Below are 27649 nucleotides of genomic sequence, written 5' to 3'. Positions count from 1 at the left end.
GTGAGTCCAGCAGTCCAGTAGAGACGAGATCATTACTCTTTGAAGCAGATTACAGTTTGTATGGACACTTTATTTTTTCCAGGTACAAACAAATATGAAATACGAGTATCATACTCCCACTCGTATTTCACAATAAAACTTTGGATTTTGACTTGACATAAAATCTAAACTATGAGATACGAATTGCTTGCTGTAAAGGAAGACATTTTATCCAAGAGAAAATTATGAATACATTTATATATGTTGTGCTTTACACTCTTTGGTTTCTACTCAATTCAAACATTTTACTGACAGTGACAAGTAGCATAATAATAATAATGATAATAATAATAATAAAAGGCTATGCAATTGTTTTCGTGTGATTCTTTGATAGTAAAAATTACATGGTGCATTTGAAAGCAGCACTGAGAGAGAGAGAGAGAGAGAGCGAGCACGGGAGCAACCTGGCTGATTGACTGACTGACAGACAGACAGAGGGGGGAAGGGGCGGCTCTCAAAGCGACCAACTGGACGCAGAGAAGGTAAATTAACAGCCCAAAGTGTGCACGTCAGCTGAGGGCTGAAGAGAAATACAAAGAGGAGGAAGGGGGGAGAGGAAACACAAAGGGGGAGGAAGAGTCGTGTTGAGACAGAAGCGGTGTCGAGGGGACAGAAAACTGAGAGAAACAGGCACGCGCGCGGAGGCTGAGGGTAGCCCCAAAAAGGTGAGGATGCTTTTTTCCCACGTGCACTGACTGACCTGTGTTTAGCTCCACACCCATGTTCATTTCTGTTTCTTTTCCACTATGAAATGATGCCTTCAGGAACACTCTGAATTAATGTTCAATTACATATTTGCTGACTGAGAAAACGGTAAACCTTACTATGTTTGTGTTGACTATACAGCAACGAAATACATGTAATGTTTTGAGGTTTTATTTAATCAGAGCTTTGAGTTCAATATGAATGTGTCTGCAACATGTAATTTTCTGCCAACTCCTGCAGGACAATAAGCATGAGGTCATACATCTTCATACACTCGTAGGCTGCATTTCAAAAGGACCTGTGGGAAATAAATAGGAATCTTTTGAGGTTGACAGCTATGGATAAGTGAGTGTGCTGCAGGGCAGGGCTGAGGGGGGTTTCTAATGTATGGCGTCTTCTTTGGCTTTTAGAAGAAGCAGGGCAGCCAGAGGGAAGGTCACTTTTTGTTGTTGTTGCAAGAATGGCTTAAAACCCAATAACAAGTTTAAACGGAAGATCAGTCTTTCATATTTTGGCTCAAACTGTAGTGTTGTAAATGTAAATGAAACAAGGTAATTGATTCTTCAGAGGACATGTTTACAGTCCAGCTTTATTTTTGTGTTGAGATTAAAAAAAAAAAAAAAAAAAAAGATGTTAAGTTTGAAGTATGTTGGCTGATGAGATTCTGAAATTGTGACCACAAAAAGAACAAAGCTGACGTGGAGACAGAAGTGAATTCAATCTCCCAACACAAGAAGTGATTCTCTCCCTCCAGCTGCTGTGTCTCCGAGTGGGCGTGTTGAAGGTGTTCAGAAGTGATGTTCGTCTTATAAGCCTCTTAAAATCTGTCTGGCTGCTGACCTCATCTGCACTACTTTTTTTTTTTTTTTTTTATATATTTCAAGCATTTTTATACTTGGAAAATTAAAAATCTGGACAAAATTTGAAAGTAGCTATATTTGAATACAGGGGAACTTTGAATATTTGAAAGAAAACTATTTCGCATAAACATATTAAAGTCCATTCTTTGATCTGGATCATACACATAGGACAAGGCAAGAAGGTCCCTTTATTTATTGTGTGTGTGTGTGTGTGTGTGTGTGTGTGTGTGTGTGTGTGTGTGTGTGTGTGTGTGTGTGTGTGTGTGTGTGTGTGTGTGTGTGTGTGTGTGTGTGTGTGTGTAGTGGGTCCTTTTCAAGCAGAAACTGTAAATATTTGTTGTTTCAGCTTCTCAATGAAGATTTTCAGTTTTTCTTTTTCATATTTTTTTTCACGTCACATCTTTGCATATTGGACTATGGAATTTGACATTTAAATCGTTAAAAGTCATCGCCAAAGTATTTTGAGAGTCTTTTCCTGCTTACTGACTGAATGAATGAATGATAGCATTAATGATAGTACTCGGGATGCAGGCCTGTATTAGCTCATCTTTCTGTCGTGGTAGAGAGCGGAGAGCATCTAATTTTTCAAATGAGCAACAGAACAAATAAAGCCTTCGTGGAGTTGTAATAGATTATCTTAATACCCTTGTAAAATATACAGTGGGGATGTCTTTTTTTTCCCCCCGAACAGATATTGGACTGAAATCTGTCATATGCAGATATGTCAGAGCGGCCATGTGGGGGGTGGTGTCATAGGTGGAGGATGGACCACACACGCACACACACACACAGTGGCGGGCAGATGGCATAAACAGTGTGTTGGCGACCTCGCCCCTCTCTGTCTTCCCCTCGGGACCCGTCCAACAGCAAATGAGTTTGGAAAAACAGGTGGCGTTAGAGCGTGATGGAGCGCGTTAGTGTGAGCAGAGAGGACAGAGACATAAGGTTAAGCTCCACGAACACAATGTGAGCATGATAAGTCCTACGCCGAGTTGACTCGTCGTGATTGTTTTGTTAAGATAAACGACAAAGAGAACAGAGGGACGCAATAAACCACAAATCGGTCAAGTTTTAGACAAACATCAACATTTGTTTATCCCTTAAAGGTTCTCAGAATAACTCCAGTCCTCCTCGGCTGAGGATTCGGTGGGAGGATTGTAACGCTCAGTGATTCACAGCACCTGAGACCAGAAGAAGAGGCCATGTTGTGAATATACAACGAGGCCACACAAAACGGCCCACATGGCACTAAAGGAAGAGCCTGCGTCCTTTTACACACACACACACACACACACACACACACACACAGAATCATCAGATACATGTCAACGCTGGAGAGCCTCCAGCAGGTGTAGTAGTAAATAAGATCAAGAGATTAGCGGACACTCGGCTTGTTAAGTCTCTTACACCAACTCCCCGGACCTCTGTGGACCGCCACAGTTGATGCTACAGTGCTACTTTTCAGTCGATGAATCAGTAAATGTATAACACAAAGAAATAGAATCGCAAGTTTTTTTTTCCGAGCCCTTGATTCAGGGCTGGTCTGAATATTTGATGCAACGAAAAGTGTCCATCCACGCTACATGCTAACATCAACAGGATCTTGATCAGCAGATCATTATTTATCCATCGAAGCTTCAATCAAGTATGAGAGAAGACCTCTGTGCTTTCACTCTTCCATATTCCCTGTCATTGTGTGGGAGCTACATGGACTGATATAAAGTCTATATATATATATATATATATATATATATATATATATATATATATATACTGTATGAACTGGTTTGCAGAGTAATAAAGGGGCTGATTCTGCATCAACAGTGTTTGATTTTAAACTCAAGTGTCAGGCGATCTTTAGGATTATCATGATGTAATCTGAGGGTGACGTGTCTGAACCAAATGTTATGTCAATCCATACAATATCTTTTTTTTTTTTTCCTACAACTAATGCCGTCCCACAGCAAACCCCCCCAAAGAGATTCACTTTTTAATTAAATGAGATGCAGAGGCTTCAAATCCTCTCTCTAGTAATCAGTTAGTTAGTAATACGTTAGTTAAAGCGACGCGTACTCTCAGTCGGTTCATTTGGCGCGCTGCAGAGTTCTTCTTCATGTTGAAAAAGAGAAACGACAAGGCTTCGCTGCGTTCGAGCTGCTTCAGTTTCTCTTTATAATCTGCCAGTCTTTTTTTCTAATCTGCTTCATTGTATTCAATGAAATCCTCAGTGATGCACAGAGCCGCGAGCGACGCTGTCTCAAATCAAGGAGGCTAGATAATACCACCATATGGCCAAGGGGAACCTTAAGTATTTACACAACAGACTCAGTGAGTGAGTGAGTGGAGGGAAAAAAAACAGAGAGATGTCAGCTGTAAGCTCTTCGCTGCCTCTTGCAATTAGAGTCCGAGATGAGAAAGAAGGTCAGGAACTTGAGCCAAGTGTGCAGGGCGGAGGGGCTGAATGAAAGCAGGGAAACACAGAGGAGGAGGAGGGAGAGGATTTTCCTCCCCAGAGCTGTCTGCTTAGTTGTTAGAGACTGAGTTTTCTCAATGGAGGGGGGATTGAGTGACGGCCAACAGAAGGAATCAAACAACAACTGCAGGACAGAGAAAGTACTTTCAAAATCTGAATTTACGTTTGCTCCATCTTGCAATCATAATCGGCGTTAAACTCTCCATCCCTTTTTAGAGCCTTTTTTTTCTCCATCACAGCTCGAGAGTGGAGTTCCATTACATTTTAAACCTGTCTCAGATCTGGGCGTCAGCAGCACGTTGGCATGACGCCATCCTGCCGTCAGTCATTTTCTTCCCATCCAGAAATGTCGTATTTTCACAAGCCAGAGTCAAAAGTGAAGATCCTGGAAGAGGCATCGAACTAGTGTGAGACTTTACTGAAGAAGAAGTTTGACGTACAGCATGACATCACCTTGGCTAGAAAAGAGAGAAAAAGTCAGATTGTTGCTTTCAAAGTCAGAATGATTAGTTTCCCTGTAAAATCGACGTTTTGTACCAAGCCCTTGATTTCTTAGAAATGTATGGTAATTTGGATTCTTTCTGTTTTCATTCCCAGCCGTTTCTGGTACTTCACCTCGGCCCCGGACTCCAGTGGAGGAAAACTCACCGACTTTGTTCCCCTCCCTCCCTGTTCTCTCCCTTCTCTGCACCTTCCTGCCTCGGTGAATGATTGAAGCCATGCCCATCGTGTCAGCAAGCACAGGTACCGCCCTGCTCCTCCTTCACTGCCTGCCTGCACTGATATACCTGCTTATGAATAATACCAACGTATAATAACAAGCTGGAGCTTCCGCCATGCTTTATTAGTACCTGCAAAAAAAGAATATTAGACTGAAGAGAGAAACTTTGAAACATCCATGAAGCCTGATTTTGGTTGATGTTTTTGTAACAGTGTTTAAGCAATTATAATTAGTTTAACTTTAAGGAGGCAGGTCAAAAGGTTACAATGGTTTATATACATGTATGATGTATAAAAAAAAAACTGTACAGCTTTACCAGTTAGAAGGAAATAAAACGTAACAAAGTTATTGAACTCTATTGTTATGATCCATAATCAATCAATCTTTATTTGTATAGCGTCAGTGTTATCTCAAGACATTTTGCAATAAGCAGGTAGAGGACCTTACTATCATAAGCGGTTTCATATATATTTATTTATTTATTGTCAGGATGGAGGATTAATGTTTTGTTTCTTGGATGATTCAGGGCTGCATGAGACTCTGGCCCTGCTCACCTCTCAGCTCCACCCCGACGCAAACCACAAGGAGGACTTGGTATTCCTCAAAGATGTGTTCAGTGAGAAAAGCCTGGGTTACCTCATGAAGGTACTGCAGAAACAACGACACAGCTGTGCATCCTCTGAAATGTTAATCATTCAGATTAAATGCACTTACAGTTCAGGGGGAAAAAAAAAAGAAACCACTTCAAAATGTCCTTGACTCAGCTGATCTGCATGCGCAAAGAACAGCTCGTTCTTCTTTAGTGTTTTGGAAGATGGATGGCTACTCAGCGATGAAACTGGTGGAGAGCATGCCAGGACACATGAGAATCTTAATACATGATCAGGGTGATTTGACCAAATACTGATTTCTCAACTTTTCCAAAGTTTAAACAACAACAACAAAAAAACCTGTTTTATTTGAGAATGATTCTGAACTAGTTTTCTTTGTATAATCTGAAAAAACACTCTGGCTGTGTCTGAAGCCCGATACTGTCATACTCAATGTGACGTCATATTCATTATGCAGAATTACCCAGATGATCTATACCGTATCAGCCCCACGAAGCACTGTGCCCCTCAGACTGTCTGAGCAAATAAAAGTGAGAATATTTCATTTGGAAGTTGGGATAAATGTTGAACACAACCATTTAGAAAAGAACACATTTCTGCAGTGGTCCTTTTTCTCTAAAACTTGAAATGCAATAGTCTTATCAGACTGTCCCTCCGACCTTGCATACAGTATTTCTTTTTTTAAATATCCCATGTTAGAACTCCCATCATTTTTATTTTTTTTAACTTAATTTGATGATTGGAAAAACACATTTAATCCAGAAAAGGATGTGCAAATAAGTTGCTTTGACTGAGTGATTATCTGTGTTTGTGTTTGATGTCCAGATCCATGACAAACTGAGGCAGTATGAGAAATATAGCCCGACCCCTGTCCTACACAGCGCCTCCTGTCTGGCAGAGGATGTAGGTGCATCCATTCCTTTATATTTCAAAACTAAATATTATGTATCTTTGTAATTACAAATATATTGGTGTCAAGCATCTGTGGACGTTTTTTCATTTTGTGATGAGATGTGGTAAACATGTTGAGATGGTTAACTTGGTCAAATCTTCAGCTGGCAGAAGAGCTTCAGAATGGACCTCTGGAGGACGACGAGAGAGAGCTTCTTCTCCTGCTGAGCACTCCACACCTCAAGGTACACACGCATACATACATACATGCACACACTCATATACACACACATACATTCATACATGCATACATGCACACACTCATATACACACATACATATATGCACACAGTCATATACATACATATATACATACGTGCACACACTCATATACACATACATACGTACATGCATGCATGCATGCATATATACATGCACACACACACACACACTCTTATACACACACATACATACATGCATGTATACATACATGCACACACTCTTATACACACACACACACGTACATACATGCACAGTTGCACATACACATACATGCATGCATGCACACTCATATAAACGTACATACATAAATACATGCACACACTAATATATACACACATACATACATGCACACGCTCATACACATACATGCATACATACATACATGCACACACTCATATACACACAAATACACACATACATACATACATACATACATACATACATGCACACACTCATATACACACACACATACATACATACATACATACACTCATATACACACATACAGTACATGCATACATGCAGGCATACATACACACACACACACTCATAAACACACACATACATACATGCACACACTCATATACACATACATGCATTCATACATACATACACTCATTTACACACACATACATGCATACATACATGCACACACTCATATACACACATACATACATGCATACATACATACACATACATACATGCACACACTCATATACACACATACATATACTCAACAAAAATATAAACGCAACACTTTTGTTTTTGCTCCCATTTGTCATGAGATGGACTCAAAGATCTAAAATTCATTCCAGATACACAATATTACCATTTCTCTCAAACATTGTTCACAAATCTGTCTAAATGTGTGATAGTGAGCACTTTTGCTTTGCTGAGACAATCCATCCCACCTCACAGGTGTGCCACATCAAGATGCTCATCAGACACCATGATTAGTGCACAGGTGTACCTTATACTGCCCACAATAAAAGGCCACTCTGAAATGTGCAGTTTTTGCTTTATTGAGGGTCTGGGGACTCAGAACCAGTCAGTATCTGGTGTGACCACCATTTGCCTCATGCAGTGCAACACATCTTCTTCGCATAGAGTTTATCAGATTGTCAATTGTGGCCTGTGGAATGTTGGTCCACTCCTCTTCAATGGCTGTGCGAAGTTGCTGGATATTAGTGGGAACTGGTACGCGCTGTCGTATACGCCGGTCAAGCACATCCCAAACATGCTCAATGGGTGACATGTCCGGTGAGTATGCTGGCCATGCAAGAACTGGGACATTTTCAGCTTCCAAGAATTGTGTACAGATCCTTGCAACATGGGGCCGTGCATTATCTTGCTGAAACATGAGGTGATGTTCATGGATGTATGGCACAACAATGGGCCTCAGGATCTCATCACGGTATCTCTGTGCATTCAAAATGCCATCAATAAAATGCACCTGTGTTCTTCGTCCATAACAGATGCCTGCCCATACCATAACCCCACCACCACCATGGGCCACTCGATCCACAACATTGACATCAGCAAAGCGCTCACCCACACGACGCCACACACGCTGTCTGCCATCTGCCCTGAACAATGTAAACCGAGATTCATCCGTGAAGAGAACACCTCTCCAACGTGCCAGACGCCATCGAATGTGAGCATTTGCCCACTCAAGTCTGTTACGGCGACGATCTGGAGTCAGGTTAAGACCCCGATGAGGACGACGAGCATGCAGTTGAGCTTCCCTGAGACGGTTTCTGACAGTTTGTGCAGAAATTCTTTGGTTATGCAAACCAATTGTTTCAGCAGCTGTCTGAGTAGCTGGTCTCAGACGATCTTGGAGGTGAACCTGCTGGATGTGGAGGTCCTGGGCTGGTGTGGTTACACGTGGTCTGCGGTTGTGAGGCCGGTTGGATGTACTGCCATATTCTCTGAAACGCCTTTGGAGACGGCTTATGGTGGAGAAATGAACATTCAATGCCCGAGCAACAGATCTGGTTGACATTCCTGCTGTCAGCATGCCAATTGCACGCTCCCTCAATGCTTGCGCCATCTGTGGCATTTTGCTGTGAGACAAAACTGCACATTTCAGAGTGGCCTTTTATTGTGGGCAGTATAAGGTACACCTGTGCACTAATCATGGTGTCTGATGAGCATCTTGATGTGGCACACCTGTGAGGTGGGATGGATTATCTCAGCAAAGCAAAAGTGCTCACTATCACACATTTAGACAGATTTGTGAACAATGTTTGAGAGAAATGGTAATATTGTGTATCTGGAATGAATTTTAGATCTTTGAGTCCATCTCATGACAAATGGGAGCAAAAACAAAAGTGTTGCGTTTATATTTTTGTTGAGTGTACATACATGCACAAACTCATATATACATACATGCACACCTCATATACACATACATGCATGCATACATACATGCAGGCATACATACATGCCCAGACTCATATACACATACATACATGCATGCACACACTCATACACACACACATACATACATGCATATACACATACATGCATGCACACACTCATGCACATGCATGCAAGCATACATACAAGCACACACTCATACACACATACATGCATGCACACACTCGTATACACATGCATGCAAGCATACATACAAGCACACACTCATACACACATACATGCATGCACACACTCATACACATGCATGCAAGCATACATACAAGCACACTCTCTTCTACACACATACATACATACATGCACACACTCACATACACACATATTTACATGCATGCATACATGCATGCACACACTCATGTACACATACATTTACGCATGCATGCATACATGCACACACTCTTATGTACATACATACATACATACAGGAACACACTTATATACATGCACACACTCATATACACACATACATACATGCATGCACACACTCATATACACACACATACATACATGCACACACTCACATGCACACTCTCACATACATACATACACTCATATACACATACATGCATTCATACATACATGCACACATTCATATACACACACACACATACATACATACATGCACACACACACTCTTATACACACATACATGCACACACTCACTCATACAAACACATACATACATGCACACACACACACACACACACACTCTTATACACACACACACACATACATACATGCATGTATACATACATGCACACACTCATATATACACAAATACATACATGCACACCTCATATACACATACATGCATGCATACATACATGCAGGCATACATACATGCACAGACTCATATACACATACATACATGCATGCACACACTCATACACACACACATACATACATACACATACATACATACATGCACACACCCATACACATACATATGCACACACTCATACACACATACATGCATGCACACACTCATATACACATGCATGCAAGCATACATACAAGCACACACTCATACACACATACATGCATGCACACACTCGTATACACATGCATGCAAGCATACATACAAGCACACACTCATACACACATACATACATGCACACACTCATATACACACATATTTACATGCATGCATACATGCATGCACACACTCATATACACATACATTCACGCATGCATACATACATGCACACTCTTATATACATACATACATACATACAGGAACACACTTATATACATGCACACACTCATATACACATACATACATGCATACACACATACATACATACATACATGCACACTATTATACACACACACACACATACATCCATGCACACACTCATATACACACACATACATACATGCACACACTCACATGCACACACTCACATACATACACACATACATACATACACTCATATACACATACATGCATTCATACATACATGCACACATTCATATACACACACATACATACATACATACATACATGCACACACTCTTATACACACATACATGCACACACTCACTCATACAAACACATACATACATGCACACACACACACACACACTCTCTTATACACACACATACATGCATGTATACATACATGCACACACTCATACACACACATACATGCATACATACATACATGCACATTCGTATAAACATACATACATAAATACATGCACACACTAATATATACACACATACATACACATACTTACATGCACACACTCATACACACATGCATGCATACATACATGCACACATTCATATACACACAAATACATACATACATGCACACACTCATATACATACACACATACATACATACACTCATATACACATACATGCATTCATACATACATGCACACATTCATATACACACACATACATACATACATACATGCACACACACTCTTATACACACATACATGCACACACTCACTCATACAAACATACATACATGCATTCATACATACATACACACACTCACTCATATACACACACACATACATGCATGCATGCATACATGCATGCACACATTCATATATACACATCCACACACAGCCATACATAGGCACATACATACAAGCATACATACATGCACACACTCTTCTACACACACACATACATACATACATACATGCGCACACACACTCTCATACACACACATACATGCATGCATACATGCATGCACACACTCATATACACACACATACATACATGCATGCATACATACACACTCTTATACACATACATACATACATGCACACACCCATACACATACATACATGCACACACTCATACACGTACATACATGCACACACTCATATATACACAAATACATACATGCACACCTCATATAAACATACATACATAAATACATGCACACACTAATATATACACACATACATACACATACTTACATGCACACATTCATATACACACAAATACATACATACATGCACACACTCATATACATACATACATACATACATACATACATACATACATGCATGCATGCATGCATGCATACATGCACACACTCATACACACACACATACGTACATGCATGCATGCACGCACACACTCATATACATACATACTGATACATACATGCACACACTCCTATACAAACATACATACATGCATTCATACATACATACACACACTCACTCATATACACACGCACGCATGCATGCATACATACATGCACACATTCATATACACATCCACACACAGACATACATACGCACATACATACGCACATACATACATGCACACACTCTTCTATACACACACATACATACATACATACATACATACATGCGCACACACACACTCTCATACACACACATACATGCATGCATACATACATGCACACATTCATATACACACACATACATACATACATGCACACACTCTTATACACATACATTCACGCATGCATACATACATGCACACTCTTATATACATACATACATACATACAGGAACACACTTATATACATGCACACACTCATATACACACATACATACATGCATGCACACACTCGTATACACACACATACATACATGCACACACTCACATGCACACACTCACATACATACACACATACATACATACACTCATATACACATACATGCATTCATACATACATGCACACACTCTTATACACACATACATGCACACACTCACTCATACAAACACATACATACATGCACACACACACACACACACTCTCTTATACACACACACATACATACATGCATGTATACATACATGCACACACTCATACACACACATACATGCATACATACATACATGCACATTCGTATAAACACACACACACACACACACACACACATACATGCACACACTCATTTACACACACACATACATACATACATGCATGCACACACTCATATACATACATACACACACACACATGCATACATACACTCATACACACACACACACACGCACACACACACACACACACACACACACGCAAACACTCATACACGCACTTTGTTGTCTTTATGCATGACAGTGTCTTCTTCCTTTTATCAGCCTCTGTGTCAAGTGTCGTTGCTTCCCCCATCGCTGCTCTGAGTTTCCTTTTAATGTGATCTTTTTATTACATAACACCAACGTCAGAGCTGTACAGTACTTCCCCCTGCACCCGTCATGCAGACGAGGCTGCCTAATTACTCTTATCAAGTGATCGCGTTTAATTTATTGGCTTTCTTGGGAGCAGGAAGAGATTGAGGCTGTGAACCTGGAACACTCATTAATTTATAAAAACGCAGCAAAGGAGAGAAATTATTGTTTATTGATCTAATGAAGCCCATCTCCAGATGTATCATGTTTTTAAAACTATTGATTGGCTTTTCTTTGGTTTCTTATTCTCTTGAATGTTCTCCTTGTTGTTGTTTTCGTTGTTGTTGTTGATGTCATTGTTCGGACTCTTAAATGTTTCCAGTGTTTCTGCTCATTTGTCTGTGGGTCTTTTTTGAAGGCGGTGCTGTCCGCCCACGATACGGTGGCTCAAAAGAACTTTGACCCGAAGCTGCCGCCACTTCCGGATGACCTGGATGACGACTTGGAGGAAGAGTCGGTTAAGATTGTGCGCCTTGTGAAGAACAAGGAGCCTCTGGTGAGTCTCCCCCTCACACACCTGAGGATATCACAAAATAATGCCTCATATTTCATTTCTTTAAACTACAATGTTTATTAGTCCCAAAGGAAAATGTACTGCAAGAGTATAGACATAGAGAGAGAAAGAAAGAAATATGTATACATGTCATCTATTTGATTGTACTGTATTGATCCCCGAGGGGAAATATAGGTATTACACTGGTGAACATGCAACACACACATAGGCTCATGCACAAACAGGATCCTATGAGCTTCCCCCGGCAGGCGCTCCAGAGCTGGTTGGGGGGGTTGATGCCTTGCTCAAGGACACCCCGGAAGTGGCACCTCTCCAGCTACTAGACAAATTTCTATATTTGGTCCGCACCATGACTCGAACCGGCAACCCCTCTGGTTCCCAACCCAAGTCTGGCTTCATCCTATCATGGTGGCTTGATACTTGTCATACAGGCATTACATTTGTATTTTAAATCTAAAGATCAAATATATTTACTCTCCAAATGATGAATAAAGTCTATCATGGAGTATCTCTTGATGGATGAAGCTGAGAGCTCGTGTGACAGACGATTTCAGAATGAGGTTTGAATACATTCACAAAATTAGAAATACAACAACAAATAAGAGAAATAAAGCAAAAGGGACTTTAAAGTTTAGCAACTCGGCTCATATTTGAATCCAACAAAATCCACAAACCTAAAAATGAAGAGTAGCTTTAATGAGCATCAGAATGTTGTTTCAGCTCAGCAACAGATACGATGTGTGTCTCAAAATCTGATCCATTGTTGCTTCTTCTCTTCTCAGGGAGCGACTATACGCCGAGATGAGTCGACGGGAGCTGTAATAGTGGCCAGAATCATGAGAGGAGGAGCAGCCGACCGCAGTGGTGAGACAAACATGTTTATCACAACAGAATGTAAAAGTCATCCTTCGTTTAAAGAAGAGTCTGGAAATGGACACAGGTTATCTGTTTCTGTCCTCTGACCTTCCCACCAAACACGACTTTCTTGTCTTTCCTGTGATACCGACAGAGAAGTGAGGGGGATTACGTTGTGTAACCTCGTGAACCGGGGGATCAAATCCTTGAGATTAGTGCCACGAGATTGCATATTTTGAGATTACAAATGAGGGATGCTCCTGGCTGTTGCCATAGAGATGTTGTTGACTTCCCTCCAAATCAGAGCCACAAACTTTGGAAAGCATCCTTGTGGTTCCACATGTTTGGGAAATTTGTCTAGGATTTGTGGACAGTTGACTCATTTTGTTGGGGGGCGGGGTGTTGTGTTCGTGTTTGCAGGTCTGGTTCATGTAGGGGACGAGCTTCGAGAGGTCAATGGAAACCTGATAACCCACAAAAGGCCAGAAGAAATTAGTCAGATTCTGGTAAAAAAATACACCACACAGCATCATGCTAGTCCCTGTGAAATACTTTGGACAGAGAGTGACTCTGTTGATCTCATGTGTTTGACCAGTCCCAGTCACAGGGCTCAATCACACTGAAAATCATTCCAGCTGTTGCAGAAGAAGACAGACTGAAGGAGAGCAGGGTGAGCACATTTTACCCTCTTACGCAATCAATGAAGTTCTGAAAGAGACGACAGCTTCCCAATCATTCACCAGGAAGTGTTCAAATTGAACTGAGAGATTAACATTTGGAATATATTTTTCAAATGAAAACATTTCTGTCGTCATTATTTTGGACCTATGGCCCCATCCTATGTATGAACTTTTAGATGTGTTACTATCATGTCCATTTATTTAATACCAGGTCAAAGTCAGCTGTGAGTTTGCTTGGCTCAGTATTAGGATGGAGGAGACAGCTGGTGTGAGTCTGTCTGAAAGTACAACAACCCACCTGCCCGCTCAGAGGTCTGAATTCACTTCAAATCAAAGAGTAAAATCTGTTCCAAAGGACTTCTCTTAAAAACCATCACAGTGAGTGTCAGGACCAGAAGAAGTTGTATCAAATCCTTTTGTCATTATTTAATCTGGCAATGACGCCATGTAGGGATTGTGAGTGAGTAGTTGGATAAAGCCTTCACTACTCGACCATTGAAGAGCACTTCTGGGGAATCCTGGCACTTAGTTTTCAAATGATGTCACATTAGAAGAGTTCATCAACTATTAAATATTAATGAATATGTAGTGATGTCAAGGAGTTGGGGCTTGATTTCTTGAAATGCCATACAAGCTGTTTTCCTCCTATTCCTAAAACTCCTGGCTCTTGCTTTTTACCCAATAAGCAGACATAACCGTGGAAATCTTCACATGGTGCTCTCATCAAGAAAAGCTTTTCCTAAAGTGATCATTGCTAACAGAAGATTCCTGCTCTCTAAAGGTTTATCTTCGAGCTTTGTTTGACTACACGCCCTATGAGGACAAGGCTACGCCCTGCCAGGAGGCGGGACTTCCTTTTAAGAGAGGGGATGTTCTTCAGGTGGTGAGCCAGGAGGATGCCACCTGGTGGCAGGCCAAGAGGGTGGGCGACTGCAACCTTCGAGCTGCTCTCATCCCCTCCATACAATTCCAGGAGAGGTGCAGTACTCAGCAGTCAGCTGTCTAAGTATTAACTGAGTTTGAAGGATCGAAAACTGCCTCATAAAGTTAATTTAGATAAATATTCTCTCGTCTGTTACTTCTTTCTTTGCAGACGGCTGAGATACAGGATGAAAATGGCTTCTTTCCCCGCCCCTATTTCTCCAAAAGCCACTACATGTAAGCCCATTTCTGCTCGGCAATCAAAAATGGTCTCCTATGACCTACAGAATGCCACACATGTACAAAAAGCTCAGATCTGTTGTTTCTGGCTGAATCCAATCCAGCCAAGAAGATGCAGATAGTCAGATTATGAACACAGAACAGGGAACCTAAGGTTAATCCCTGAAAAGAAAACATAAACCATTTTATTTATTTATATTTATTTTATTATTATAAGTAATACAAAACAAAGTATTCCGGGAAACAAAGAGAGGAGGTCAAGCCAGTTATTTAATGTATCCACTTTAACTACATTAAGCTCCAGTTAGGACTTTAAGATGGTTATAAAATACCTTTAAAATAATATTGATGCCTCTTTATCAGCTAGAAAATCAAATTAACACATCAACATAAAACCTGACTTAGATATTTGTTTATTTGTTTTAAACCTGAAACATCTGTTGGTGGGGTAGGTGCCAAAAGAAGTGATTAGCAGCATGCTGCAGAAACAAGCTGTGTTTACATTTTCCACAGCAGATGTTAAAAGACAGCAGGTTGAGATCTTTTGAGAACAAACACTACTTATACATATACAGAAAACAGCAGCGATAAAATCTATTGCTTTGTGCACATGGGGGCGCCAAAATCAACACTAACCCAAAGTTAAATAAAAAACTAGAACGCTCAACAGGCTGAAAACTGTAGTCCTAGAAACAATATATACATAAATTATTATTATAAAAAACATTTGAGTTAAATGTAAAAACTAAGGAGTTCTTTAAGGATCAGATAAAAAAAAATTTTTAAAGGACACTCGGAGAATTTCCATGGAATTTAGTTTTGATTTAGGAACCACTTGAGAGTCCTGTTATTGTGAATTTGAGAAAGTTGACCTTATAAGAAGGACCACTGTGAGTGTACACTGTAGTAACCTGATAATGCAGCAGCTGTAATATTTTATCCATGGTGATGCTTTGTGTTATTCTTTGCATTGCTAACCTCAGATGATCGCGCTGAGAGAGGTATGTGCATAAACCCTCGTATTAAAAAAACCATCCCTGCATTGACCACATCGTATCATTGACAGAATTTCTTCATGAAATTCTACCAGTCATTAAAAACTACAACAAAAAAAACCCAACAACTTATGGCACATTTTCTTTCCTCTGTTTTTTTTGCCCATTTTTTCCTTTATGGACATATTTTTACCCCACAAGTTTGTTTTTTTTTGTTTGTGGTTTCTGCACATAACTTGCTGTGTTCCGACATTAAGGTATCCCCAACATCATCCTCTCCTCCTCTTACCCTGTTTTCTCTTCCTGCATGTCACCCTACAGAGGACTGTGACAGTGAGGGTGCTCTGAATGGAAAGGAAGTAGGTGAGGAGGCATGATCCATTTATGGGAATCACATTTTTGCTCATCTGTGTGCTAATCCATCTGTTCTTTCAGAAAAGATTCTCAAGGTGTTATCATAGTTGTTCTTCTTTGGATGTACAGTATACGACTGGTCAGGACGGCTGTCAGCTTGTGTATTCTGTTTTAACTAAAGTAAACCACTTTACTGGAAAGAAAGTTTTCTTTCCTTCCACCTGACCAGATCCTGACGTGTCCTAAGTAAGCGATCTCATCTATTTGTTCGTCGGGCTTCTTGGCTGCTCTTATTTGCTTCTTGTATGCTGCTTCTGTTTAGACCTGAACCTATTCTTCACATCTTTTTCTAAAGCAATCAAAGAAGAAAAACCTTTGTACACAAATTTTAAACAATTAGCTTTATAACTTTCTTCATGGCAATTTTACTCTGGTGTTTGGTTGACAACTTATACTAATAATGGAACAGGCATTCATGGTTTTCAGAGGAGGATCCCCGGTCTCTGAAGCATTATATGAAATGACCAAAGTTTCTGTTATGGCGAGAAATCATTCAGTCTTCTCAATAGACTACAAACCAAATGATTCAGACATTCAACATTTCTGATACATCATTTAAGACCTTCCCTATCTCTCTGCCCCCCAAAAAGAAGTTCAAGTCAAAGTTATAGTTCAAAGTCTCATCAGTTATAAAACAGATTACCATTAAATGTGGGGCAAATGTTCATGTCCCACTCAGGATCAATAGTTATGAATATTTTTTTTAGTTCTATTATGAGTTGAAAATGTTGTACTTGTTAGCATGCTAACATGCTAAACTCAGAGGATGCACATGGTAACATCGGAGTAAACCTCACGATGCTAACAATGCTACAATGAACATACGAATGCGAGCATTCAGCTCCACTTTGCTGCGTTTAGTTGAAGCAGATGCAAAGCTTTCCTCCCCCAAAGTATCCTTTAACCCGGCGTGTAAAGACTACAGGAATATTGTACTCAAGTAAAATATAATATAAAGTTTTACCTAAGTACAATTCAACAGCAAATGATGGCTATAAGGTGGAATCAATGATCTGGCTCTAATAGTTAAACTTGTCCAGCTTTTGACTACTCTTTGGTTTGACTCATCCGTCCCCATCTTTAAGGGTTCTTCTTCATAATAGATCTATACTCCTGACCATCATGTGGTTTGTGTAAGCCAATCAACTGGCCAGGTTCACAGTAGGACCAAAAGCTTGGGTCTTTTTCTTAAGTCATTTGTTCGTAGTTTTTATAATCAGTAATGCACTAATCAGACAAGCACACTTAAAATGTGACTCAATGACAATAGTTGAGTTAATGTAACTTCTGCTTTCCGTCCCTGCTGCTTACAAAATAAAACCACAATCACTGATTTAGTTAAATAACTCTCATGTTTAAGAAAACATGCACTGTCAGCAGAATAAAGCAAAGTTTGTGCACCGTGAAACCCAGGTGATAATTTCCTTGAATTGACTCAGTTTGATGGAAACTGTCATGAAAACCTTTTTTTATCAATTGTTAGGATTGATAATTGGCAGAATATTTGTTTGTGGACGTTTCTTGATGCCTTTGCTTTGTGTCAAAAAGCTTTTCACTTTGTGTGTTTGGGGTAAGGCAGACTACAGCCCCAGAACTTCTCACAGGCTTCTTTGTGGCACTTCATTCATCACGTGCTTTATGCTACATGCTAAAGGTGGTAGACACAACATGCATGGCTGCCAAGCTTCTATTCTGTTGATAAGATTCAACTGGTTAAATAACTGATCTAATACGAGCTGCAGTCTCTCCCAAGAGTAAGGCCGCCCCTGTCTTCTGTGGCCAAGCTTTCTCATGGGATTTTTACTCAGGTACTCTCACTGATTTCTACTGGTGTTGTTCAGTGTGTCTGTGTTGTGTGGGCTTGATTTTTAGTCGGGGAGAGAGCGAGAAATCCTCTGTGAGCTAGACTTGAAGAGAGTGTTTTAACGTGCATATCTCAAAACATGTTTGTGTTTTTAAACCCAGCAGGCCTGCGCAGAAGTTCTCGTGGCAGGAAGGATCACCAGGGTTCACCAGGAGAACCTCACACTCCAGATGCCATTCACACCGACTTCCTGATTTATGAAGAAGTAACACATTATCTGCCCCGCCCTGGAGAGAGGCCTCGCCTTATAGTTCTGATAGGTAGGGTCACTGCTGGGGTTTGGTGACGTGAAGCAATGAAGGGATGCTCGAAATTTAGAGAGGTAGTCAAGCTTTGTGACAACAAAACAAAACATTTGACTTGGCTAATGAAAATGAAATGTCTGCAGGTTGAAGCTTTGAGTCTGGTTGAGAAGAGTCAGATGTCAATATTTAATTCTGTTAATAATTATTTCTCATCTCATAACTCTTTCATCAGTTTTTATTCTCTTATGATTTGACCACAGGTTCCCTGGGCGCTCGGCTCACTGAGCTCAAACAGAAGGTGATTGCTGAAAGTCCTCGACGGTATGGTCTCGCTGTGCCTCGTGAGTCTTTTTTAAATTATTATTATTTCTGTGGTACCTGATAGTAATCTAAAATTTAAGATCATCTGGATATTTCTATGTCAAGCTACACCAAAACAATTTACTCCCATATGCCTCTTGCTCCTTCTTGCGATGAAAGGGGGTTAGTAACATATATGAATTTGAAATGAGGATACAAAACACAAACTGCTGGTAACTGCTGGATAGAATATAAATTATTAAAAAATGACTAAGTTGTTAATAAACACTAATAATATTCACCTTAAACTTTACTGTTGATGCACGCAGCAGCCATGTTGGATTTTAGCTCAGCTTACTGAATTTCCCCTGGTTAAGTAAAATAAAACAAATAAGTTTCCTCGTCAGAATACGACTTTAGGAGCGTTCGTGATAATGTAAACAACTAGCAAATCAAAAATTACTTTAAAAATCAAATAGAATATCCTTATGTGCCGTCAATAAAGCTCGGCACAGAGAACTATATGAAGGATGATTTTAAACAAAAGCTTGGTAACGGTTGAATGTCTCTTTTTTATGTGTAACACTGAAAAGAAAACAAGTGATTGACACAAACAACACAAAACTAAACACACGTGGGTGTCAGAGTGTTGGAGGACAATAAAGACAGTTTTAAAGTCAGACACCAGATGTGATGTAGGCGGGAGTTTAACAAACCAACAAGACAAACGGAGAGACAGAAGTTTGCTTGGCTGTCTTTGAGAGAGTTGATTTGTAAAGCGCATCGTCTAAAAAAGAACACACATCGTTCTGCAGCAAGAGAGGCTGATCAGAAGCATGTAAGAAATCCTCATGACTCACGCATTAGTGAAGCATATCACCTTGTTATATAAAGTGTGGCCAGAAAAAAATCCACAAAACACCCAGCGATGATCTTTTCTTGCATTCTGTGATCGACAATGTGACCTGAAAGACACCACTCGAGCGAGGAAAAGTCACGAGCGAGAGGGAGTGGAGTACCACTTCATCTCCAAAGCCGCCTTTGAGGCCGACATCCTGAGCGGCAAGTGAGTACTGGACACTCATCAACATCACGTAACACCAAATGTATAAAAAGCAACAAATGATTCACTTTTTATTTGAGAAGAAATGGAGTCACTTTTCAAAATGTCTTAGTTCCTGTTCTTCCCTCATGTGTTTGAGTAATCATGATGGTGCTGAACCTCTGCAGATTCATTGAATACGGAGAGTACAAAGAGAATCTGTACGGCACCCGTTTGGAGTCCATTCACAAAATTCTGGATCAACAGAAGGTCTGCCTGGTGGATGTGCAACCAGAGGTTTGTATCTAAGCGTTCATTCAGCACCGACAAACAAACATTTTTTAACAATTTCTGTGTTACATTTCACGTACCTGTACTTCATTTAAAACATGGAGACTTGTGCAGACATGAACAGGGATTTAGGCTGCTCACTGATTGGATGTCTGCCACAATAATCAGGATCAGTAATGTCTCGTTTTTTTAACTGCACTATATTTAGAAAAAAAAAAAAAAAAAGTTGCAACAATCTTTGTTTGAAAGATAAGACTCTGGTAGTTTGAAGATACTCTGCCTGAACAGAAGCCATAGGATTCCACAGTTTAACAACACTGATACTGTTAGTAAGTTATAAAGAATTAAACAGCTGGCTTGACTTCCTGTTTGTCTTTTGTGAAATACCATAAATGTTGTTCCGTCTTCTCCACGTTTAGGCACTGAAGACTCTACGCACAGCTGAGTTCAAACCGTACGTCATCTTTGTAAGGCTTCGAATCCTTGACAGTAAAAAGAAACTGCTGGGCTCGTCCTCCTCACTCAGCTCAGGGATCACGGTGAGTCACTAAGAACACAGCTCAGACGAGAACACGGACGTTTAATTTCTGCTTTTGGAGTCAGCACCTCATTCTGAGCAGGCTGTTTGACTGGTGACTGGAGACAAATCATGAGGGCTGACACACAGTGAGCAGTCTGAGTTTAACGATGTCTATGGCCACTAAGACGTTCAGTAGTTAAAATGTTTCCACGTCTATGAGAAGCGGGTGAGTAAATGTTTAGACCAAATTAAACCTGAGGTCTGGACTAAGAACAGAGTATCTACGGTTTATCTGGCTTTACTAATCCAAACAGAAGAGACTGTGATTATTAGACATACAAAGCTGGTGAGCAACCGGACTAAACCCAGAGTTCACATGTAGGGGCGGAGTTAGCTTCATTTAACCAATCACAATCCTGACTGCGTCTGCTGTCAGCAGATGGTCATATCTAACTCTGAACAAACTAGATTAAGAATATAAAGACGTTTAAAATGAGACTGCAGGCTCCCAGAGACACACTAACAGGGACAACTAGCAGATAAAATAAAGTGGTTAGTAATAATGTGCAAACGATGTCTTATTACTGTCCTTAGTTCTCCTTTGTTTCAATTACATAATTTACATATTAAACAATACTACAGTTCTGCTGGGCAGAGGGCCAATCAGAGAATAAACCTTCATAGAGGCAAATAAGGTGGTGACCAAACATCTGGAATGACCTACACAAACAATAGGTATAATAGTTCGAGAAGTTATATTTTAGCTGCACTGCTAACACACAGAGCGTTACCGAGACACTAAGCATGTCTGTTATCTGATTGGACAGTGGATAAAGTAGGACATCAGGATGAGAGAGAGCGGGAGATGACTTGCATGAAGCCACAGGTCACACTCTAACCCAGGCCGCCTGCGTGGAGGACTAAAGCCGCACATGAGGCGAACCTTAACTGCTAGGACAGATCACTGCTGTGCTCATATTCAGTGTCAGTCTCTCCTGCAGTAGTGCTTAAATAAATACTTTTCCCCCCTCTGTGCTGACCAGGAGGACGACCTTCAAGAAATGAAAATGTCAGCTGATCGGATAGACGAGTGCTACGGACATTTAGTGGATTACGTGCTGGTGAAGGAGGACCCGGTCAGTGCCTTAGCTGAGCTCCAGGTGGTGCTGGAGAGGGTGCAGGTGGAGCCTCAGTGGGTGCCTCTGTCCTGGGTGAGGAGCTAGCCTGCTTAAACGCGCGTCTGGTTGAAGTTGGACGAGTGGACGTACACGTGGAGGACGGATCAATCTGCTGGTGTTGGAGTAATCCAGTGTTTGTTAACACACTTATGAGGTTTGTGGTAGTCTGCTGAATCAAATCAGTGTCATACAAGAACACCTGCAGCGAGCTCAAGCTGTTCGTCCATCAGCGTGAACATCAAACAAGCCTGTGTGTTGGATTCTTCAATGTATAGTGAGTATTTGTAAGTGTACATCGGCAGTATCAAAGCATGTTGTACATGCATGTAGGACAAAGTTCCTGAAGCAAGCCGTAGTCCAAGATCTGCACTTGGTAAGATCAGTAATGTAAGACGACCTCTGTGATAGCAGCTATAATGTCAAGTGCCATATGGAGCATTGTAAAATGACTAAACCTCGTGCTGGACACTGTACCTCTGTTTCTGTTACGTGACAGTCTGAAAGTTCTTTAATGTATCTGATGAACTACTGAGAAATAAAACTCAAAGCCATCAAGTCATTTTGTGGGGAAAAGCTTTACTTTAGAATGACTTATGCAACAATTAGAAATCAAATCATAAACAAAGAAGGAAAATATACATGTGTTTGCATTGTGTGCACAAGGCCTTTTACTTCCACAGCTTCTTGATGGACATGTTCTTCTCGCTGTCTTTCTGCATCACCTGGTGAGGAGAGCGACAACGGTCTTACTCAGATTGAACGTAAAGTGATCCAAGTTTAGTCCTAGACTTGTTTCATTAAGACGATAGAAGTGCAGAGTTACACAAACCTTTGCCACAGCCATTTCAAAGTCCTCCTGGTTGACGTGAACTCTCCTTTCTCTCAGAGCGTACATCCCTGCCTCGGTGCAAACACCCTGAAAATACACGCAGGAGAATAAAAGAAAGGAACGTCTTTTACTGCCGGCTAACAGCTACGATCTAGCCGACGCTCACCTTGACTTCAGCGCCAGAAGCTCCGGGCATCAGCTCGGCAATCTTCCTCAGATTAATGCCACGTGTCAGGTTCATCTTCCTCGAGTGGATCTTCAGGATGTCCAGACGAGCCTGTGTGTGCGGAATGAAGGAGCTGCTCGGTCATGCGGCCCTTAAATCACATCAGTGCATGTTGAAGCTGTACGAGTGACGTACCTCTTCATTTGGAGGGGGAAACTCAATCTTCCTGTCGATCCTGCCGGGCCTGAGCAGAGCTGAGTCGAGGATGTCGATTCGGTTTGTAGCCATGATGACCTGAGAGACAAAGTCGTTTTATGTTCAGGGTGCAGATTTAAGAAGCAGCAGTTATTCCCTTTTAAAAAGCGCGTCCGTCGAACAAAAAGTTATTTCCTGGTGTGTGTGTTATACCTTGATATTCTTGGTGGCCTCGAAGCCGTCCAGCTGATTGAGCAGCTCCAGCATCGTCCTCTGCACCTCACTGTCACCACCCGAGCCTCCCTCCAGACGAGACGACCCGATGGAGTCGATCTCGTCCATGAAGATGATGGAGGGAGCGTGTTCTCTGGCCATAACGAACAGCTCCCGCACCATACGGGCACCTAGCATAGGAGAGAAAGACAAAGGTCATCCAAGGAAATAGATATTAAATAATAAATAAACAAATGTCAAGAATAGAACACAGTGTGCTGAACTAAGAGAGTTCACCTTCCCCGATGAACTTCTGGACCAGCTCAGAGCCTGACACCCTGATGAACGTGCAGTCAGTGTGGTGGGCCACAGCTCGGGCCAGAAGGGTTTTCCCTGTTCCTGGGGGGCCATACAGCAGCACACCCTGCACACGTTCAAAGAAACACTCAAATCACAACCATCTCTAAACCGACTTCATGAAAACATGCTTCATTGTTGATGTACCAAAGTTTGAAGGGGTTATATCTTGATTTTGGACTTTATAAAAGACAAAGCTCGACATTTGACGACTAAAGTGTCAAACTTTAGTCGTTACTTGATTTGCTCCGGTCATTTTTCAGTTTCTTTACATAGAGGTTAGAAGCAAATCAACAGCTAACTGCTGTTAAATAAAACCTGGGCCATGCACAGCTCTCAGTGATCCGATCATAGTTGTATTGATTTGTTATTAACTAAAAGCTAAGCTCTCACCGTCCATGAGACACGGCCAGTTCTCTTGTCAATCACCCACCTTGGGCTGTGCGATGCCTAAGGCCTCAAACAGCTCGGGATGCTTCACAGGCAGCTCGATCACTTCCTTGATCTCCTTGATCTGTTTATCCAGGCCACCGATCATCTCGTAGGTGGAGTCCGGCACCTTCTCCACCATCATGAGGGACACCAGAGGGTCCACCTTGTTGGGCAGGATCTTGTGCAAGGTGTAGCTGTCGTTACGCAGAGCGACGCGGCAGTTTGGAGTCACCTGTCGAAAGGTTACAGCGGGACGACAAATATAACTCACCTCCAGTAGTGATAAGACAAATTGAAGTGAATATTTGTTTGTAAGAGATGTGTGGGGTTTTTTATGATAGCAATAATAATATATATATATATTTATTTTTTTAATAACATGAAATACTAACATCATTGATGTCAATGTTCTTGTCCACATCCACAACAAATTTTCCTTCTGGATGCACCTACAGAAAAGATGATATGAAGTGTTTATTTAATCCACCAACCAACAGTTCAAATAATATGTGCTTCAAAGAACAGCTCATTTTACCTTGACCAGCACTTTCTTTTTGTCCATGACCCGAACCACTTCTCCTACGTAGGAGCCCTGCTCCTGTAGTAACTGCAGCTCCTCACGAAGAAGACGCACTGAAAGAGAACACACAACACATTTAGTGTTTTTTTTTTGGTGCTGCGTTAAATTAAAACAAGAGCAGGCTTATCAAACTAAAGAGTGTATGTACCTTTGGCATTGAGCTCATTCCTCTGTGCCTGCAGACGCCTGAGATTCTGACTCTTATCATTTACTGTCAGCTGTCAAGAAAAAATAAAGGCTCAGAGTGAACAGGCGAGCAAAACGTTGTCAAACACAAGGCCCATTAATGCGAGAAAGACGCAATACTTTACCTGTAACTCTTCAATCTTTGACAAGTAGTACTGTCGGAGTCCTGAGCCACCTTTACTCTCACCCATCTCCATCTGTCAAAGGAGAAACACATTCACTCACAGAGCGGTCCGACTCTTATTCCTCATCCTTCAAACAGAGCTTCAGTCAGTGTTTATCTTTTATGATGAAGTTCACACCTGTCTGACTGTTACTGTGTGTGAAAAAGCATGCTATCTTCTCATATTTTAAGAGTGTAGTAAAATAAAAATAAAAAGGTTGGAAATGTTAAATAAATCACAGTTTAAACAAGAATATGTGAACTGCTGTTGATTGCCAACAGTCAGTTAAAGGAGTGAAAGTTTACTTGATAATCTTTTTAGAGAGTAAGTTTAACTCTTCGGTAGGGATGTAAAGATTAATCATGAGGCGACTTAAAAATACATTCCGACGGTGTCGAGGTTCAAATCGGTTCTCTGAAAAACGAATCGCAGTAACACGGTGAGCATCAGCAGCTGTAGAGCAGAGGCTGGTTGTATTGTAGCAGGGGAAACGTTGCAAGTGTCCCAAGAGAGAAAATTAAAGACAAAAACTGAGTGAAAATATTTCAACAAAAAAGAAGTAAACAGACAGCACAACCAACATGATGCAACATTTAAATCAACAGCACAATGAGAAGCTCCGATCACCTCCAGATCTGATAACAAATCGTATCGTGAACTCAGTTTTATATGTATTGTATTGTGAGTTGAGTGAATCGTTCCCTTCTCTTCAGGTGTCAAAATCAAATTTAAAAAATTTATAACACTGACAGGAAACTCCCACAGTGTGTTAACCTGTAGGTAAAACTATTATCCAGAGCCTGTTTGAAGCAACAACAGAGATAAAAGTCTTTATGTGTTATATCACATTTACACTCAGCTGAAGCTAACAAGCACTAACGTGGAAACACCTGATGTCTTTTATGAATTAGTATTAGCCCTTTTTAGTTTCAATTAACCACCGTGTACTCTTAAAATATATTAGGAAATAATTACACGTCGTGTTAGATGATGTGAAAGCTAAAACAAGCTGCAGTAAGTCCGAGCTAGCCCGGTTCATTAGCTAGGTTAGCTACAATGAGACAGCATAGTTTTCTTTTCATGTACGTTTTTAATGATGTGACGACTCGATAGTTACGACCCATTCACACATATTTGTAATCTAACAACTCGTTTAAAGGAACCATTCGACTATCACCACATTTGTTCCGTTTCTTTCGCAATATTAGGAAAAAATCGACAAAACGGCAGAAAAATACACCTACATGATCGATCCCGTCCACCTCCATCTTGAAATTTTCTACATCCGCTTGGAAACCGGTGTTTTCCGGCTGACTTCTTATTCGTGGTTTGTTGACAGCATTAGATACACACATCGCCACCTAGCGTCATTTATTGATTTTTTAACAAGTTTAAACTTGTTTTGAAATCGGTTTATAGTTTCACATTTTCTCCCAAAAATGGCTCGGTAATTTGCTGCTAACATCATTTTAGATTTTAAAAATAATTCATCAAACTTATCCTACACAAACCTTTTGGAGAATTAACATCTGAATGAACTTTAGTCATACTTGTAATTGACATGTCATATGCTGAGACAGGTTTGTGGATATATTTGCTTGGTCTTTAACTGTTAAGCAATAAACATCATGTGTGAGTTGATACCAGGCGTAGGCTACCTGTTGAAACTGCTGCGCTCCTCGACCAGCCCTGACATGCACGCCTGTGGGACTCGTGTTTGATTTCACTGCTGAGGTCTGCTTATAGAATGAGGAAAAAGCCCAAAC

At 40.7% G+C, this 27649-nt stretch overlaps 2 protein-coding genes across 2 annotated transcripts; one reads left to right on the top strand and one right to left on the bottom strand.

The window, feature by feature from the left end:
• Positions 1 to 439: 439 nt before the first annotated feature.
• On the top strand, positions 440 to 23320 carry LOC306842186 (MAGUK p55 subfamily member 3-like). Its single transcript, XM_079372303.1, has 20 exons — positions 440 to 704; positions 4675 to 4821; positions 5325 to 5443; positions 6235 to 6312; positions 6465 to 6545; positions 13061 to 13198; positions 13999 to 14080; positions 14492 to 14577; positions 14667 to 14741; positions 15533 to 15729; positions 15845 to 15909; positions 16896 to 16913; positions 17229 to 17270; positions 19064 to 19129; positions 19287 to 19445; positions 19691 to 19771; positions 20703 to 20796; positions 20961 to 21069; positions 21483 to 21602; positions 22627 to 23320. The coding sequence occupies exons 2-20, from the start codon at positions 4785 to 4787 to the stop codon at positions 22804 to 22806; spliced, it is 1827 nt and encodes a 608-aa protein (XP_079228429.1). The 5' UTR covers positions 440 to 704; positions 4675 to 4784; the 3' UTR covers positions 22807 to 23320.
• On the bottom strand, positions 23318 to 27234 carry psmc5 (proteasome 26S subunit, ATPase 5). The gene is made up of 12 exons (XM_079372291.1): positions 27128 to 27234; positions 25845 to 25916; positions 25682 to 25751; positions 25489 to 25586; positions 25346 to 25402; positions 24955 to 25185; positions 24462 to 24588; positions 24165 to 24355; positions 23952 to 24050; positions 23757 to 23867; positions 23591 to 23677; positions 23318 to 23483 (listed from the first exon to the last, which is right to left on the bottom strand). Exons 1-12 carry the CDS (start codon positions 27149 to 27151, stop codon positions 23430 to 23432), a joined length of 1221 nt encoding a protein of 406 aa, XP_079228417.1. The 5' UTR covers positions 27152 to 27234; the 3' UTR covers positions 23318 to 23429.
• Between the last annotated feature and the right edge of the window lie 415 nt (positions 27235 to 27649).

This window comes from Symphodus melops, assembly GCF_947650265.1.
Source record: "Symphodus melops genome assembly, chromosome: 21".
Classification (NCBI taxonomy): domain Eukaryota; kingdom Metazoa; phylum Chordata; class Actinopteri; order Labriformes; family Labridae; genus Symphodus; species Symphodus melops.
This window is presented reverse-complemented; position numbering and strand designations above follow the sequence as displayed.

Coding starts and splice junctions, on each gene's coding strand:
- LOC306842186 (XM_079372303.1), top strand. CDS start 4,785: ATGATTGAAGCCATGCCCATCGTGTCAGCAAGCACAG. Junction 6,313..6,464: donor CCTCCTGTCTGGCAGAGGAT/GTAGGTGCATCC, acceptor TCAAATCTTCAG/CTGGCAGAAGAGCTTCAGAA. Junction 14,742..15,532: donor ACAGACTGAAGGAGAGCAGG/GTGAGCACATTT, acceptor TGCTCTCTAAAG/GTTTATCTTCGAGCTTTGTT.
- psmc5 (XM_079372291.1), bottom strand. CDS start 27,151: ATGGAGGTGGACGGGATCGATCAT. Junction 24,589..24,954: donor TAGGCATCGCACAGCCCAAG/GTGGGTGATTGA, acceptor GAACGTGTGCAG/GGTGTGCTGCTGTATGGCCC. Junction 24,051..24,164: donor AGGCCACCAAGAATATCAAG/GTATAACACACA, acceptor TTTGTCTCTCAG/GTCATCATGGCTACAAACCG.